This window comes from Heteronotia binoei, chromosome 16 (genome assembly GCF_032191835.1).
Source record: "Heteronotia binoei isolate CCM8104 ecotype False Entrance Well chromosome 16, APGP_CSIRO_Hbin_v1, whole genome shotgun sequence".
Lineage (NCBI taxonomy): Eukaryota > Metazoa > Chordata > Lepidosauria > Squamata > Gekkonidae > Heteronotia > Heteronotia binoei.
In genome coordinates, this window is record NC_083238.1 from 46925607 (window position 1) to 46940992 (window position 15386).

The 15386-nt window shown below is 45.4% G+C and overlaps 1 protein-coding gene across 1 annotated transcript; it reads left to right on the top strand.

Annotated features, from left to right (window-relative positions):
- The first annotated feature begins 1390 nt into the window (after nt 1-1390).
- Nucleotides 1391-13984, top strand: CTLA4 (cytotoxic T-lymphocyte associated protein 4). Its single transcript, XM_060257032.1, has 5 exons — nt 1391-1439; nt 3526-3543; nt 4548-4898; nt 9485-9594; nt 13875-13984. The coding sequence occupies exons 1-5, from the start codon at nt 1391-1393 to the stop codon at nt 13929-13931; spliced, it is 585 nt and encodes a 194-aa protein (XP_060113015.1). The 3' UTR covers nt 13932-13984.
- Nucleotides 13985-15386: the final 1402 nt, after the last annotated feature.

Here is a 15386-nt window from a genome sequence, read left to right on the forward strand (position 1 = left end):
TTCCCAGCCCGCCAGCCCACACTGGGCTGGAAGGGGGAACCTCCCCTGATGTCGCCGGCGCAATGACATCACCTGTGAGTGACATCATCACACTAGTGATGTCGCGAGCCAGCCACTCTAGACATTTCTGGGGAAACTCTATGGTTTTCCCAGATGCTCTAGCAATTTGGGAGGGAAAACCCTATGGTACAATAGGTACCATAGAGTTTTTACCTCTCAAAATGCTAGAGCATCCGGAAAAAAAACAGTTTCCCCAGAAACGCCTAGAGCAGCCAGCTCGTGATGTCACCAGCATGATGGCGTCACTCACAGATGACATAATCACGCTGCACATGCAAAGCACGCATGAAACAAATCCCCCACCAGAGACTGGGGGGGAACTTGGCAACCCCACCTTGTACTAAGAGCCCTGCAAGCCCTTGGAGGATCGGCTACATCAGGGAGTGTGGCCTAATATGCAAAGGAGTTCCTGCTACAAAAAAAGTCCTGGTTATAATCTTTCTTCAGTAGGTTGTTATGTGCTACAATGGGGTTATATTTTGTAATTTATTACCTTATGTAGGAGTTTTGAGTCTCTCCTCAACCGCTCCTTGATAAAGACCTCTTTGAAACTAAGGATTATTGAGGCTGGCATCTCTGTAGGAGTCATGAGAAGTTCTTTACCCATAAGAAGAATGGATACGTGAGCACTACAAGTACTTTCTACTCCAAGTACTTTTTGCCTTTCAAATTTGGAGTCTGGACTGTATAAATTTCTATGGACACTTGAACTTGAGTTACTTTAAAAATGTACTTATGAATTGTTGGATTGAAATCTTGGTTACAAATTAATCTGGGGCATTAATATATAAGAGATTTATATTTCTGAGTAGGTGGCATTTTTGTTTAATCATAGTATTGTATTGTTGCTTTATCTTCTGTCTGTGATTCTCCTTTCTGACTGATAATCTCCAGGTGAGGACTGGAGATCACTCAGAATTACAGTTGCTCTCCAGATGGCAGAGATCAGCTCCCCTTGAGGTGTGTGGGGGGCGAGTGAATGCCTTCACTCAGGTGGATGAGAAGACAGCATGTAGGGGGGGACACACACCCAGAGCCTCTTGCTGGAGCCTGCTGTATTTTTCTCCACAACGGCCTTATTCCTAGTACTTTTGTAAGGTGTAAGGTAGCCCTGGATTGAAGGTTTCAGCCTAAATTAATTGCATTTTTGATCCTCAAATTGTGTTCAAAATTGCCTAGCAGTACTAACTGTGCATCTAAGACAGTGGTTTTGGGCATTCAAATTATGTCAGAGTGTAGGCGGCTTAATCATTTAGGTATTTAATTTTTTTTTTTAAATGACCTTGTGGCGTCCTTTGCCATTACCTCTTTGCACAGAAAACACGCGAGTATGAGGAAATATAAAGATATTGCAGTTAAGGATTTCATTGAACTGATGGGTGTCTCTCGGCTTGGCTTCGCAAACGAAGATTTAAGAAGGGTGCAATAGTCCACGTCTGCTGCAGGCTCGCTGGTGGCTGACAAGACCAATGCGGGACAGGCAGGTCCGGCCACAGTGGCTGCAGGGAAAAGTCTGATTTAGGGTTGGTGCTGTAGCAGTGCGATTCTACCTCAATCTCCTTTTGTCCTCAAGACCAGCTATGTGTGCGTTCTCAAAAGAAGAAACAACCTGGTGGATGGTGTGTCTCCATGCTTTGCGATCTGAGGCTAGGTCAGACCACTGGTGATGGTTGATGCGACAGGTGCCAAGGGATTTCTTCAAGGAGTCCTTGTACCTCTTCTTTGGTGCCCCTCTATTTCGATGGCCGGTGGAGAGTTCGCCATACAGGGCAATCTTGGGAAGGCGGTGGTTTTCCATCCTAGAAATATGCCCTGCCCAGCGAAGCTGCGTCTTCAACAGCAGTGCCTCGATGCTGGTAACCTCCGCCCTCTTGAGAACTTCAGTGTTGGTCACAAAGTCACTCCAGTGGATGTTGAGGATGGTGCGAAGGCAGCGCTGATGAAAGCGCTCAAGGAGTCGCAGGTGATGACGGTATAAAACCCACGATTCGGAGCCGTAGATGAGGGTTGTCATCACAACCGCTTTGTAAACATTGATCTTTGTGCCTTTTTTCAGATGCTTGTTGCTCCACACTCTTTTGTGCAGTCGGCCAAAGGCACGGTTTGCCTTTGCCAGCCTGTTGTCAATCTCCTTGTCGATCTTAGCATCTGAGGAGATGATGCACCCCAGGTAGCTGAACTGCTGGACTGTCTTCAGAACTGATTCACCCACAGTGATGCAGGGAGGGTGATAATCTTCCTGGGGTGCAGGCTGGTGGAGAACTTCTGTCTTCTTCAGACTAACTTCTAGGCCGAATAGCTTGGCAGCCTCTGCAAAGCAGGACGTCATATGCTGCAGAGCTGATACCGAGTGGGAGACGAGTGCAGCATCATCAGCAAACAGTAGCTCTCGGATGAGTTTTTCCATTGTCTTGGAGTGGGCCTTTAGTCGCCTCAGGTTGAACAGGCTGCCATCGGTGCGATAGCGGATGTAGACACCATCGTCATCATCTAGATCTACTGCGGCTCTTTGAAGCATCATGCTAAAGAAGATCGTAAAGAGAGTTGGCGCGAGAACGCAGCCTTGCTTTACACCTGTGCCTATTGGGAAGGTCTCCGAGAGGTCGTTGCAGTGTCTGACTTGGCCTCGCTGGTCTTCGTGTAGCTGGATGATCATGCTGAGGAACCTTGGGGGACATCCTAAACGTTCCAAGATTTGCCACAGGCCTTTCCTGCTAACGGTATCGAAAGCTTTGGTAAGGTCGACAAAAGTCACATACAGAGCCTTGTTCTGTTCCCTGCATTTCTCTTGGAGCTGCCTGAGAACAAATACCATGTTGGTGGTGCTCCTGTTAGCTCTGAAGCCGCACTGGCTCTCTGGGAGGAGTTCTTCTGCAATGGCGGGCACCAGTCTGTTCATGGGTGTGGTGTAAAAAAATCAGAATATTTTATTAAAATGCAGAACTGTTTGACTAAATTTAAATTGAAGGACAAGAAAATACCTTCCTCTCTGTCACAAAGACATACTACCTATTCGCCTGAGGGTCTCAATAAAAACAAACTTATACTATCGGACAATATCCCTTTTCCCATTCAACAGACCTAAAGTTAAAAATTTGTTTCATGTTGACTAATTTTTCTTCCCTAATGAATGCTCTCTTTGCTCACTGTTCTTTGAGGTTAACTGTGCATGCATGGATCCTGCCCACAACTTCCTTTCTCATAAAACCATAACAAAAACTTGGTTACCCTCTCCAGTATTATTTAGACCTCTAGCTCACGCGCAGATATACACATCCGATCTGGGCTTGAGCATTTCACAAACCTGTATCTGGAGTGCAGCAGCTGTTCTCCTGATGTTCTGAGGAGAAATCTGTTTTGTTTCCAGCTTTTGTGGAATTCAGAGATCTTTGAGCATCTCCAGCAATCTCACATCTGTCTTTGAGATGATTTCATTTTTTACTGTTATTGTCTTTTCCCTTGTAGCTGTTGGCATTCCCAAAGGTGAGTCTGATGCCAGGACTTGGCATTTTCCTTTTGTGTAGAGCAATGATCTTGCAGAGGGGTGAGAAATACAATGGCAACTGGGGCTTATATGAAAACTATGTGAATCCCATAGAACAAGCTGTATTTCAATGCATCTGGAAATACAGTTGACATTTGTTATAGCAAAAATCTTTCAGCTCTCTCTAAACCAGTTGCTAAAATATACACATGTTTCTGTAGATATTCAGTGTGTTGTAGTGGTTAAGAGCATCAGGCTAGACTCTGGGAGATTCAGATTGGAGACTCGCTGGGTGACCTTGGTCCAGTCACACACTCTTTCAACCTAACCTACCTCACAGGGTTGTTGTGAGGATAAAACAGAAGGGAAGAGAACGGTGTAAGCCGCTTTGGGAGAGAAAGATGGGATACAAATGAATTTAATAAATACCCAAATTATAATTGCACATACATGGGTGAGTGGATATTTTTCTTATATAAAATCACAACTGCTATAATTTCTTTCAAGTTACTTTAACTGACTACCTGGAGGAGATTTAGGAAAGGGTGCATATAGTAAATAACATAATATACTGAATGAATGAGTGAGTGAATGAATTTATAATGGTCTCACACCAGCAATGACTGGGGAAGGCAATGGCAAACCGCCCTGTAAAAAGTCTGCCGTGAAAATGTTGTAAAAGCAATGTCACCCCAGAGTCGAAAACGACTGGTGCTTGCACAGGGGACTACCTTTACCTTTTTAGACCAGCAAATGATTCATAAGAATCCAGTTCATAACAGATAAAAGGATATAACGTATTAAATTAAAATATTTTCCCTACACCACAAAACGGAGTATTTCTGATGGATCTAATGCTTTCCTGTTGAATGCACGTTCTGTTTTATTTTAAGAACCTCACATCCCTGGAGATTCTTGCATTCTTCCCTCCCCCTCCTTATGTTTAAGTGATTTCTCTTGGAGATGCTTATTTGTCATGTTGTTCTGTGCTTCTTCATTGCAGTCATGGAAGTGACTCAGCCAGCCATCCTAATTGTGAAAAGACAAGAGGCAGCTCGTTTTATCTGTGATTACAGCGGCGCTGGGGATGCAAAGTGGTTCCAAATCACTTTACGTAGGCAGATAGGCAATCAGTCTGTCCAGATCTGCTCCTCCTCCTTCACAACTGAGTTCAAGCCATCAGGCGTGGAAGAGCCTGTCCACTGTCAAGTCCATCCGAGTCAAAACAGAGTCAATCTCACCCTTTGGGGACTGCAGCCAACCGACGAGGGTCTCTATTTTTGCCAGATGGAACGGATTTATCCTCCACCTTATTACTCAGTCATGGGGAAGGGGACCCAGCTCTATGTCATTGGTGAGCATTGTTTGGTGTCAGATTGGTTTCAGAGGCATTGCAAAGGGAATTCACTGATCTTCATAGAAGAAGATATTGGATTTATACCCCACCCTTCACTCTGAATCTCAGAGTCTCAGAGTGGCTTACAATCTCCTTTACTTTCCTCCCCCACAACAGACACCCTGTGAGGTAGGTGGGGCTGAGAGAGCTCTCACAGAAACTGCCCTTTCAAGGACAGCTCTGTGAGAACTGTGGCTGACTCAAGGCCATTCCAGCAGTTGCAAGTGGAGGAGTGGGGAATCAAACCCAGTTTTCCCAGATAAGAGTCCGCACACCTAACCACTACACCAAACTGGCTCTTGTAGGGTCTCAGTTTCTTGAAGAAGATTGTTGGTCCCCAACTGCTAGCCTATCAGGGATCATGCAACCCAAGCTATCTTAGGGAACCAGATTGTGTTCAATATTTGCTAGGCTTCTTGACCCTGGCCCAGGTCATTAGAATGGAAGGCTTTGAAGGGGTACAGAAGTGAGGTTCTGGGTTGATCCTACAGATCTGTTCCACTTTCAGTGGTGTCTTCTCCAAATGGTCTTGCATCAGGGGAAGGATCCTTGCACTGGAGTGAGGGGAGAGATAATATGCAAATTTGTGGCCTAATATGCAAAGGAGTTCCTGCTACAAAAAAAAGCCCTGGATATGACTGTTAGGGTGATAACAGATGAGCGTTTTAAGCCACCATGGGTACGGGAGGCAGGCATATCAAAAAAGGGCATCTACACATGCACATCTGCCTGCCATCCCCATCCTGCCCCTGAGTTGCCCTGGCTTGCCAAGAGCTGTCTCAAAGTGGTGCATTTTCACCGGGGTGCCTCCAAGACGTCACCCTGGCCATCTGGAAGGCCAGAAAGTGCCCAGAGAGCACCTGGGGAGCCGCAGACAGAGCGTGTGAGATGCTCCTTGGGGTGCCCGTGGCCCATCTCTCTTCCAAGCACTGTACAGAAGCTCCCAGATGCTCTATTTCTGGCTGTCTGTCTACTGGGGCAGCTTGATGCCGCCCTGAGCCAGCCATCTGTTGTCAGCCTTAGTGAAACAGATGTATCTTTAGGGATCCCCATGGATTATGTAGGATCTGGCAACACTTAAGTCTCCCTGTCTATCTCTGAATCACTGCCTCTGTGATTTCCTTTAGAGGCTTTGACAGGAAGCCACTGCCTGCCTGTGTAGACAAGGGATTAGCGTGCATCAGGCCTTTCAATTGCTTCCCAGCCCAAAGTCACCTTGAAGCTAATGGGATTTCTCACTGCTTATGGGAAATAAATGGCTGTAGGCGGTGGAGAGTCCAGCTTTTTAACATAGCCTCTATTGCTGTGCCCACAAGCTCAGCTTCATCAATTCCCAGCATTTGTAAATTCTAGAAACATTTAAATATTCCTATTAGTGGAAAGGAAAGGAGAGGTCCCCTGTGCAAGCACCAGTCGTTTCCGACTCTGGGGTGATGTTGCTTTCATGTTTTCACGGCAGACTTTTTACGGGGTGGTTTGCCATTGCCTTCCCCAGTCATCTTCACTTTCCCCCTAGCAAGCTGGGTACTCATTTTACCGACCTTGGAAGGATGGAAGGCTGAGTCAACCTGGAGCCGGCTACCTGAAAACCCAGCTTCTGCCGGGGATCGAATTCAGGTCGTGAGTAGAGTTTAGGACTGCAGTACTGCAACTTTAACACTCTGCACCACAGGGTTCTGTATTCCTATTAGTAGATCTTACCTAAAAGTGTTGTGGAGTCTTGCCAACCTGGAGATGACCACAGGTGTTACCCAAATATGAGCAAAGGCTAATAGTGCCCTCCTACACCACTGAAAGTGGAACAGATCCATGGGATCAAACCCAGAACTTCACTTCTGTGCCCCCTTCAAAGCTTTCCAAAGACCTGGGCCGCTGTCAACAGGCCTAGCAAATACTGAAAGCCAATGTGGTGTAGTGGTTAAGAGTGGTAGACTCCAGTCTGGGAGAAGCAGATTTTATTCCCTACCCCTTCACATGCAGCTGCTGGGTGATCCTGGGCAAACCACAGTTCCCTCAGAGCTGTTCTCTCGAGATCAGTTCTCTCAGAGCTCTCTCAGCCCCACCTACCTCACAGGGCATCCATTTTGGGAAGGGGAGTGGGATTGTAAACTCTGTTCTGGGCCTTCTCTGTAATGGCTCCATTTTGGTGGAACCAGCTGCCGGAGGAGGTAAGGGCCCTGCGGGATCTTACTCAATTCCACAGGGCCTGTAAGACAACCCTCTTCCGGCTGGCCCACAACTAACCAGCCCTGTATCCCTGTATACTGATTGCTGAATATTGAATATGGAACACCGGAATGCTGAAGACGGTATACCGAATCAGTATTTGAATTTGAATAGAGTGTAGCTTCACGACCGCTGTCTGATTTTTAACGATATGTATATTTATAACAAATGTTAGATTTTAATTATTTAATATGAAATGTTAATTTTAAAGTGTAATTTATTTTTATGTTAGTTTTACATATGTTGTAAGCCGCCCTGAGCCACTCGGTGGGAAGGGCGGGATATAAATCCCAGATAAATAAATAAACTGCACTGAGGCTCCGAGTGAAGGGTGGGGTATAAATACAATCTCTTCTCTTTGACATAGCGTTACACCTGTCTAAATCCACTGCAACATTAGCAAAGATTAACTGTGTTGAGGAATGCACTGGAAACCTTTCCATCTGTATTGGAACGGTCATAGACTTTGTAAAAGCCAATAGAGCTGCCAAGGAGGTGGGCTAAAGGGGCAAAATGCCAGGGCACTGTGGAGGCCCTTTAGAGCTAAGCAAGATGGGAGGTTTGTTCTCATATAAAATTTTTGGCTGGGGTTGAATGAACCTCCAGGACAGGGAGGTTATAGAGAATCTTTGTCCATGGTCCCCTGATGAATCTTGGCAGGGCTGTGTGGATGCAGAAAGAATGTTTGGCATGATCTGATACATCTTAATGTAAACTCACCAGGCCTCATTTTGGGCAGGAGCTCACAGGAGCAGAGCTCTGGAACCTCTAAATCCTATTGTGCTCATTCTTTCTCCCCCATCCCACCCTGGAAAAAAACCAACTTGCTTCTGGGCTCCAAACGGTCCTCGGCCATATAGGGCTGTAAAGGTAATAACCAGCACCTTGTAGCGAACTCGGTACACCATTGGCAGCCAGTGCAGTTCCCGCAGCCTAGGCCGTATATGTTCCCACCGAGGTAGTCCCACTAACAGTCTGGCTGCTGCATTCTGCAGTATCTGCAGTTTCTGAGTTCGGTACAGGGGCAGCCCCATGTAGAGGGCATTACAGTAGTCTAACCTCAAGGTGACAGTTGCATGGATCACTGTTGCCAGGTCGCCGCGCTCCAGGAAGGGGGCCAACTGCCTCGCCCGCCTAAGATGAAAAAAGGCGGATTTAGCAGTGGCTGCTATCTGGGCCTGATTGGTGCTTGTATATAACTGAGGAGAGTCTATACAGTGTATTCTCTGCTATCGTATGTATTGTCTGGCAAAGCACTTTGACCAGTGTATACCAGAACAACTATAACTTGTAAATCTGTAAATAAATGTATATAGTTAGCACAAGTCAGTGTGCTGTATATTCTTAAGCCTCTTGAACCCAGAGCATACCAGCAAATACGCCAACAAGAAGAAAGTCATTTAAGAAGTCAGATGGGAGTAAGGTTATATGGTGACAATTATCATTCATGAAGCATTTTCAGGTAGGCCCTGTACTAAGAGCCCTGGAAGCTCTTGGAGGATTGGCTACATCAGGGTTTTGCAAAGGAGTCCCTGCTGCAAAAAAGCCATCATCATCATCATCATCATCACCATCACCATTATTATTATTTACAATAGACAAGCAGAACATAATAGACAAAAACAGGGACTCCTAAAGCAGGTAGCCAATCTCCAGAAAAAGAGATCCTACATCCCAAGGATGCGAGGGTGATCTAGCTGTGACATCTGTCACTCCATTGATTGCCAAAGTTGATTTGGCTGATCTGAATGGCTATGTGGGTGCCCCCGTCCTCCCTCACTGCTCCATGTGCACCCCTCCCGAAGCTGGGTGCTCAGTGGAAGAGGACAACCATCCCAGAGGGCTTCTATTGTCCTGGCCCCACTGGTGGACCTCCTGATGGTGCCTGGTTTTTTTGGCCACTCTGTGACACAGAGTGTTGGACTGGATGGGCCATTGGCTTGATCCAACATGGCTTCTCTTATGTTTTTATGTTCAGATAGAAGAAGTTCTTCAGTCAAGGGTATACAATAGCTGTGTTTCCCTCCAAACAAATCTCATTTTGGGTTAGCAATTGGTACACTGTAAAATATTGTTTTAAAGGAGTCAAGTACTTGTCGCGTTACAGAATACCATTTTTTTAAATCCTACCCTCAGAGATGCTACCTTCCCTTTATTTAATTTCCTAGGGAGTATGCCCAGTTGAACAAAGGACTGAACTGTAAAATGTATTTTCTACAGCTGTCAGTAAGAATGTGATGTTCTTATTACTTGAAAAAATCAGAGGAAATGTGTAGAATTTGTTCTGTCTTGTGATAATTTGTTTTAAAACATTTCAGACCCAGAACCCTGCGTAGACCTCCACCTTTACCTTTGGATCATGGCAGTGGTAGCTTCTGGATTGCTTGTATACAGCATTTTAATCACAGTCTTCCTTTTGAGAAAGGCAGTAAGTATCATAGCAACTGCATGCTACGTGAGAAGTTGAGAGTAAATTTAGAGAAGTCATTAGAAGAAGAAGTCCTCGTCAGGCAGCTTTGGTTCCTACGTCTTTGGATATTCTTAGGAAGACCTCAGCTTCTATGCCCTATTGTTGGCCCTCCTGAGGAACTGGTTGGCCACTGTGTGAGACAGGGTGCTGCACTAGATGGACCACTGGTCTGATCCAGCAGATGCACCACTGGTCTGATCCAGCAGGGCTCTTCTTATGTTCTTAGGAAGACTTCACCTTCTCTCCACCTGTTGTTGGCCACTGTGTGAGACAGGATGCTGAACTAGATGGACCACTGGTCTGATCCAAGAGGGCTCTTCTTACATTATGTTATCCCAGTCAAGGCATTGGTAGGGTAGCCAGGAGTAATTTTAGTCAACTGTACTAAATTACATTAATATTGACTGTTATAGATTTTCCAGGCTATGTGGCCATAGTCTTGGCATTGTGAGACCTGACGTTTCACCAGCAACTATGACTTGCATCCTCAAAGGTGTAACTCAGAAAACTGGAGTTCTCTCTGGGTCAAATTGAGAAGACATTTCTGGGTTACACCTCTGAGGATGCCAGTCACAGTTGCTGGTGAAATATCAGGTCTCACAATGCCAAGACCACGGCCACACAGCCCAAAAAATCTGCAAGAGCCAATGGATTCCGGTCATGAATGCCTTCGACAACACATTAATACTCTCTATGTGGTTAACCCACCTTCTCACAATAGCACATTGAATGAAGGCCACTAAATGGTTACTAGACATCCTATTTTGGAGGTCGCGTCCTTGTCCACTTAACATATGCACTGAGCTGAGGGGGGGAAACAGAGAGAGGCAAGGAAAGTATACAAGGATACCCAGTTCTTATCTATCACCAGAATTAACAAGACATATCTCTCCATTGACCAAGAATGTATCACATTGCCCCATTTTGGTGAGCTGGGTGCTTTTCTTTACTAAAATATGCCAGTGATATTGACCAGGCTAGCCCAGTCCCATCAGCCCTTGGAAGTTAAGCAGGGTCGGTCCTGGCTAGAATTTGAATGGGAGACCACCAGGGCCTTTTTTGTAGCAGGAACCCCTTTGCATATTAGGCCATCCACCCCTGATGTAGCCAATCCTCCTGGAGCTTACAGGGCTGCTCTTACAAGGCCTACTATAAGCTTCTGGAGGATTGGCTACATATGAGGGGTGTGGCCTAATATGCAAAGGAGTTCCTGCTACAAAAAAGGCCCTGGAGACCACTATGAAATACCTGCGTCAATGACCAGAGGCAGACAATGGCAAACCACCTCTGTTAGCCTCTCGCCTTGAAAAACCTGTAAAAAGGTAAAGGCAGTCCCCTGTACAAGCACCAGTCATTTCCAACTCTGGGGTGATGTCACATCATGATGTTTTCATGGCAGACTTTTTACGGGGTGGTTTGGCATTGCCTTCCCCGGTCATCTATGCTTTCCCCCCAGCAAGCTGGGTACTCATTTTACCGACCTCGGAAGGATGGAAGGCTGAGTCAACCTGGAGCCGGCTACCTGAACCAGCTTCCACCAAGATCAAACTCAGGTCGTGAGCAGAGGGCTCTGACTGCAGTACTGCAGCTTTACCACTCTGCACCATGGGGCTCTGAAAAACCTGTGGGTGGGGTTGCCCTAAAACAGCTGCAACTTGCTGGCAACAAAAAGCTATACTGGGGGACTGGGATTTGGAATTGGAATAGAAACTATGCCCTAGAGAAAAATGATAGCGCTACTAGGGAACACAGTCTCATAGATTCAATCATGTTGGAGATAAACAGAAGGATACTTAGGGTGCAGACATCTGGGAAGGGATGTCCAGCAGGGAGTAGTTTAATGCGGGATGGAATGGGAATATAGCAAGATATCAGGCTATATGACTAAAACAATGTTGTAAATTCTCAAATGGATCTGATAAGAATACAGATTAGGGCAGGGGTGGCCAGACTGCAGCTCAGGAGCCACATGTGGCTCTTTCACACATATTGAGTGGCTCTCAAAGCCCCTACCCCACCCCATTGGCTGGCTTGGAGAAGGCATTTTGTCTCTTAAAATCACTTCTCCAAGCCAAGCCAGCCAGCAGCTTGGAGAATGCGTTTAAATTTAAAGTTGCTTTCTTTCCACCTCTCCCTCCCTAGTTTCCTTCCTCTCCCCCCATCTAGTTTCCTTCCTTCCCTCAAAAAAGTCTTGCGGCTTGCAAACATCTGACGTTTATTCTATGTGGCTCTTACGTTAAGCAAGTCTGGCCACCCCTGGGTTAGCAAACCAATAGGAAAGAACACAGTATGGTTGAAAGCCTAAGAAAAATCATGTTCAAAAGAGATGATAAACCTCTAGACTGATAAGAAACTTCAAAGAGTTTGAAACTTCAAAGAGTTGCACTGTGTGCATACTGTGATAGAGCATCGGTTCCAGATTATTGAAGTATTTTGATCCGAGGAAATTGGTATCAAAACACATAAATTTTACCTGGAAAATGTGTTATCAATTATACCTCTTATTTATCTTCAAGTCTTCACTACACTGCAGCATTGTCATTCAGAGAGTTTGTCAACAATCATTTTGTTTTTCCATGGAGAGGTCTGCGTGTCAAAACTGCTACTTGTCACGTTCTCAGGGTGCAGGCAGGCAGGGGTCCAAAGCCAGTCCAAGGTAAAAGTCCAGGAAGTCAAGCAGGAGCCAAGACACCAATGCAGAATCACAAACCGGAATCAGAAGTCAATGTCCAAAAGTCAAAAGATCAGGTTGCCAAGGAAATCAAGCAGGTCAGGATCAGGAAGGAGCGTGGATGCAAGCCAGAGAACAGACTTGTTGCTTCCACAAGGTTACCAGGTCCTGGGTGGGAGCTATATGGGAGTCTCAATCAACCTGCTCCCTGGGCAGCAGTGGCTCTGCTAGAACTCAGGGCTGAGAGATCTGAAGCATCGGCGTGCCTCATCTCTTCGCTCTGAAAGTTCTTTCAAGAGCCTGCTTCGAACTCTTGAGATGGGAGGAGGAGAGCTTGGAGGAGATTGATCATCAACAGCTGACACTGGTGCCTGGAGAGTGATTGATGGGCCAGCTGCTGTTTGTTCAGCTGAGGAACTGGCAGGCAACTCTTCCAGGTCTGTTAACCCTTCCAGCTCCTCCTCGTCAGGGCTCATGACACTACTTCAGCAACCCTTCCTGGGGTGGACTTGTTTTTCTGTATGATTTGTGACTTTGTAATTTTGTAAATGTTTTGTATAAGTGGTATACGTTTTTTTTTTAAATAGGCTTTGTGTCTTCAACCAGCTCACAGCTTTACTAGTTATACTGGCAGCAAAAACAATTTTTGACATTGAGCCTGTATAACTCTTTGAAGTTTCTTATCAGTCCTTAGAGACTTTTTTGAGAGGTTTATCATTTCTTTTGAACACGGTTTTTCTTAGGCTTTCACCCCTGGGTTAGGGCATCTTTTCAGGACTTTCACAGATTCAGTCTTTCATGTCTCCCTGTTTAAGAAGAAGAAGATGAAGAAGATATTGGATTTATATCCTGCCCTCCACTCCGAAGAGTCTCAGAGCGGCTCACAATCTCCTTTACCTTCCTCCCCCACAACAGACACCCTGTGAGGTGGGTGGGGCTGGAGAGGGCTCTCACAGCAGCTGCCCTTTCAAGGACAACTCACCGATAGCTATGGCTGACCCAAGGCCATTCCAGCAGGTGTAAGTGGAGGAGTGGGGAATCAAACCCGGTTCTCCCAGATAAGAGTCTGCACACTTAACCACTACACCAAACTGGCTACACAAAGAGAGTGTAGGAAATCTTTTAGATTATAAATGTGTATTTTTGGGATATGAAGGAGATTGGTGAGTGCAGTGTGCTCTGCAGAGATTAGCAAGATAGAGCATTTTAATGTCTGTCAAGTGTCAAAAAATGTGGAACGCATTTGTAGAATATCCAGGGGTGGAATTCTAGCAGGAGCTTCTTTGCATATTAGGCCACACACCCCTGATGTAGCCAATCCTCCCAGAGCTTACAAAAAAGAGCCTTGTAAGCTCTTAGAGGATTGGCTACATCAGGGGTGTGTGGCCTAATATGCAAAGGAGCTCCTGCTAGAATTCCACCCCTGAGAATATCTCTGAATGTACACAGCAGTACATTCATGGCCGCGTGCTCAGAACACTGAACACACAGGGGAGCATGGAGTTCTTGTTGCTTCAGTCTCAAACCTAATGTAACAATTTTCTTTCTTTCTTTCTTTAAAAAACAGGTACTTAAAAGAGTATATTCTGTCCCTGGCACCTATGTGAAAATTGCACCAATGTAATTGGAAACCACGAAGAAAGCTGTTCACCTTCCTGCATTGAAACAGGAAAAGAAGACTATGCTACTCGATGGGATGAAGTGTCTGATGGGGGGCGGGGGGCGGAGAGATTGCCTGAGAATTTACCTTTGAGATGAGATCCAAATGAATGGGCAAGCCATGCATTAATGTAAATATCAGCTTTATTCTACAAAGCTATTTGTGTGCTTGACTGCTTTGTTATCCACCCACATAATTTCACAGATTGTGCCCTAAAATCCTTTTTGCTTTGTAAAAATATTCCCACAAGATAACAGTACTTTGGGCCAGCTAACACAAGAAGGAGATGCTGGATTTCACCACATCTGGCTGCAGTTGTGCTGGGGGGTCATTTCCAGCCCCCTCATTTGGAAGCATGCCATTAAAGAAACTTCCCTGCACACAGGAATGTAGTCTAAAACCTTTCCCCTGTTGAACTAGTTTGCTGTAATGCAGGGAAAGCTTTACTGTTTGCTTCTGCTGAATATGGAAAAGTGACCCAGTCATTATGATTACTTTACTCTGGGGGAGACACTCTTGTTTCGGTGATTGTCTGTGTTGTTCTTTTTTAAAAAAAAAAATATGTGTAAGCTCATACTGTTGAATTGAGTAATCAGTCATGGGAAATGGGTAAAGAAGAGCAAGACATTTCAATAAACTGCTCCTTGCTTTACTAGATGCTGTTTGTAGTTGCCTCTTTCTCTCGTTCTCTTTCAATGCTTTTCTTCTTAACCGCCCCCCCCCACAAAAAAAAATCCCTCAAAAAAGTTATTTTCAATGGAGAATACAGACAATTAGTGATCATGGAGGCCAGGGGATAGGGCGGAATATAAATTAGAAAATTAAATTAAATTAAATTAACGACAGGTGCCACCAACTCTATTCTTGGTGTCTACCAGGGCTTTTTTTGTAGAAAAAGCCCAGCAGAAACTCATTTACATATTAGGTCACATCCACTGGCATCACCATTGTTTTGCATAGGACTTTTTTTAGAAAAAGCCTAGCAGAACCTTATTTGCATATTAGGCCTCACCCCTTGACACCAAGCCATCCGGAACTGCGTTCCTGTGTGTTCCTGCTCAAAAAAAGCCCTGGTGTCCACCAACTGTTTTTAGAAAGTGGGTGGGGCTCTTTCACAGCAGCGCTTCTGATTGGTCACTGAAGGTTTGATTGGCTGTGCAGATTAAATTGACATTGTTTCAGTGACATTTTCTACCAAATAGAATTGCCAGCCTCCCGGTGGGGAGTGGAGATCTCAGAATTACAAATGATTTTGAGACCACAGAAATCAGTTCCCCTGGAGGAAATGGTGCATTGGAGGATGGACTCCATGGCATTATACCCTGCTGAGGTCTCTTACCTCCCCAAACCATAGAGTTTTCCTTCCCAAATGGCTAGAGTGTCCTCTATGCCCTCCCAAATCTCCAGGAACTTCCCAAC